This window comes from Argiope bruennichi, chromosome 6 (assembly GCF_947563725.1).
Source record: "Argiope bruennichi chromosome 6, qqArgBrue1.1, whole genome shotgun sequence".
Classification (NCBI taxonomy): domain Eukaryota; kingdom Metazoa; phylum Arthropoda; class Arachnida; order Araneae; family Araneidae; genus Argiope; species Argiope bruennichi.
The window spans coordinates 126,191,456-126,194,816 of record NC_079156.1 but is presented as its reverse complement, the minus strand read 5'-3'; the positions used below and the strand labels follow the sequence as shown (position 1 = coordinate 126,194,816).

The 3,361-nt window shown below is 30.6% G+C and overlaps 1 protein-coding gene across 1 annotated transcript; it reads right to left on the bottom strand.

Moving 5' to 3' along the window:
- Positions 1–1,974, bottom strand: LOC129972654 (zinc finger protein 510-like). The gene has a single exon (XM_056086867.1). The coding sequence runs from the start codon at positions 1,899–1,901 to the stop codon at positions 549–551; it is 1,353 nt and encodes a 450-aa protein (XP_055942842.1). The 5' UTR covers positions 1,902–1,974; the 3' UTR covers positions 1–548.
- Positions 1,975–3,361: the final 1,387 nt, after the last annotated feature.

The following is a 3,361-nucleotide window of genomic DNA, read 5'->3' as shown; positions in this document are numbered from 1 at the left end:
ATCAAAACCAAAATAATATTATTTGAAGAGAGGATAAAATGAATTTTTAATATAAATGTGTTAAAATTTTTATTAGGATTTGAAAAATATAAGCAATATTCATACACACAGATATAAATGCATTTGAACTGAAAATATATTTTCCTTGTCAATTATTAGTAAAATACAATAAGCTTATGAGTTCTGTATCAGTAAATATACTTCGTCAAAGGAATAAAATTCATACAGGAAATTTAAAAATAAAACTATAACAACTTGCACTTAAAATTCCTTAATTCGATAAAATTTCGATAAAGAATGTAAAAAAAAAATCATGGAAGTGTAAAATAATTATTTCTGTAATTTGCTGATTACTTTCACTCCTGCTGTCTTCTGTGATGCTTTTTACAATCGCTGCTGTGCGCGAATGTCATTTCACAATCTGGACATTAATAAGGTTTTTCTCCCCCGTGTGTCCTCACATATTAAAATTGTTTCAATTCGGCTAAGAATGTAAAATAGTTCCATACAAGATTAAAAGAATTATTTCGGTAGTTTACAAGTTTATTTCACTTATGCGCGCTCCTCTGATGCCTATTACAACCGCTGCTGGTCGTGAAAGCTTTTCCACAAAATGGACACTTGTAAGGCTTTTCTCCAGTGTGGGTACGAGCATGTGTTTTAAGATGACCCTTTAGAGCGAAAGCTTTATTACAAACATCACATACAAAAGGCTTTTCGCCAGTGTGAGTCCTAACATGATTCTTAAGATTAAACTTTAGAGCAAAAGCTTTATTGCAGACATAGCACACGAAAGGTCTCTCACCGGTATGGGTTCGATGATGTCTGTCGCGATCTGTTTTCTGAGTAAATTCTTTTCCGCATACATCACATGCATAAGACGTTTTGCTCGTGTGGGTTATGTAATGTAGGTTTAGACCTGACTTTTGAGAGAACTGCTTCTTGCATATATCGCGCTTCTCGCTACTGTGTGTTCGATAATTCGTTTTAGGAGTATCTTTCTTACTGAAGTCTTTAGGAAATTTCTTCTTACCAGAACAGAATCCGGAAGGACCAGCCACAGCATTGTCATCCTCCTTGGTAGAGATAGGTTCTTTCAAGTCGGTACTTATTTTCTTCTTATTATTGTGACCTTGAGAATGCATTTCAAGTGAAATATTTTTATGATTTACACTCTCTGACTTATTCCTCAAAATCAAATTTTCATTTCCAGAAATATTTTTACTTTCTGAATGACCTGTTTTGACGACACATTCTAGAGAATCAATAAAAAATTTTTTATCGTAATTCAAAGATTGCCATTTGCTATTTTCAAGAAACGTTTTATATTCTTCATCAGTTGTTGCATAGAACAGGTCTGATACACCTGATGCACTTTGATTTTGTATTTGAAAAACACTTGATCCGGCTAAAATTGTCCTTTCTTCATAAGCTTCACGATGGACGATTTCAGGTCTATGAGCAGATTCAATGTTTTCTGAAGAAGCTGTAAAAGATGTGTTTTCTTTGCCTTGAACTTCCGTCGCCTGAGCATCTGAAATGGAATTAAAATAAGACATATTACAAGGATCACTTAGTTGTGCATTGTCGGAGCACTCTGCAGAAATCCTGCACTTGTTTACTTTTGGAGGAAGCGGCTTAAATTCTTCATTATGTTGATACAGCGATAAATTAATCAGCTCAGATTCTTTATTTTCCTTTTTTTGCAAAGACTGACTTAAATACAAAGAATTCTCATTAGAATTTTCCGTACATTTGTCTTTGGCTTCTTCATTATCTTCATCTGAATTTCCTGTCGTTGGCAGTGAATACACGTTGTCATCATTCTTATAAAATACGCAAGGATTATGCTCACCGTAAGTCAGTACTCTGCTACAAATTTGGCAAAAGTATCGAGCCATTAATTTCCAACAAAAATAAAATTCCGACTTATCAAATTTTTTTAAATAGTTCTTAAATAGGTAAGAAACGTAGATTTTCTTTTCTTCTACAGTTTAATGCTGTAAACGTTCTTGATGAGATTTACATTTGGTACTTACGGTTATAGTTAAAGTATATTCAACGATGAATAAATTTTGAATGTTTCATTTATTAAATAACGTGCTAGAGCCCTTTGCCCTAAATTCAAATATCCAATGTCTAATATTTAAAATCCAAATTCGCTTCATGTGTTTATTTGTGATATCCTTTCATATCTTAATTTGGATAGCAACTGAGTTAAAACAAGAATTAAGTTTATGATCTAGAATGCCTATTACCCTCGCAGAGATAGCATAGAAACCTGAATAATGGATGATTGTTTTTAACCTGAATTCCACGATTGATTCGAAGTTATTACTTTGAGTGTATATTGATCTTTCATTTGAACAATGAAAACTCCTGTCAGGCAAAATATATCTGTCTATGAAAGAAGGTATTATAAAAAAAAAATAAAGGGCATGAATCAGATTTTAAAATAGAAATATACTGTCGATAAAATGAAAATTTACCTTAAACGAACTTTTACCACAAACTTTTCTATGATTTTTTCCCTCTTAATGTACTCTCAAATAGGAAAACATTTAAAATTCCACGACATTCTGTTAATTGATACTTTAATAACATTTTTTATAATAAAATTAATTTTGTTTTTTCTTTTTTTTTCTCATAATTATTGCAAAAGATTTGGTTTGTATTTATTTTGTGTGAATAAAGATATAATCGAATGCATTTTCATAGTCATTTGCTTGTAACTTGTAATTCTGTTATTATATTACATATTAAAGACTGTTTTAGAATGGAAAGTATAATATCAGTAAAATGAAATTAAAACTTTTTTTAGTTCTTTAATCTTATCATTTTTGATCGATTGATCTTTTCTATTACAAAGCGTTCACAAGCATACTTTTAATGCTCATTAACGGTCTACTCAAGTGCTTGCCTCTTCATTAGACCGTAATCATAAATTAGGATTTCCTTTCAAAATAGACCTAACTTTTGTTTAAAGTGCGATATTATTGCATGAAAGTTTAAACATCAAGCCTATTCAGATTTTGTCCTTTGTTATGCATTTTAATTTTAAATTTCTTAAATTAAATGAATTCGGTATTTAAAAGAGCGCATGAATGCATGATGGCGGGAAATTTTGATTTTCTACAATCTTATCTACAAGTGGATCAATATTCAGCATGTTAAATATTATATAGCATAAAAGAGAAATAACAATGTAAAGTATGGAAAGATAGGACGCTGTTAGATGAAATTATTGCGATAATTAGTTCATTTTCTAATGTCAAACAAAATTTAATTTACAGCATGAAAATAATGAGATGGTATTAATAGCAAAATTGTGTGCATGTGTGATGTAATATTTTTTTTTAAT

Bases quoted from the DNA above. Each gene is read 5' to 3' on its own strand.
- LOC129972654 (XM_056086867.1), bottom strand. From the start codon at position 1,901: ATGGCTCGATACTTTTGCCAAATTTGTAGCAGAGTACTGACTTACGGT.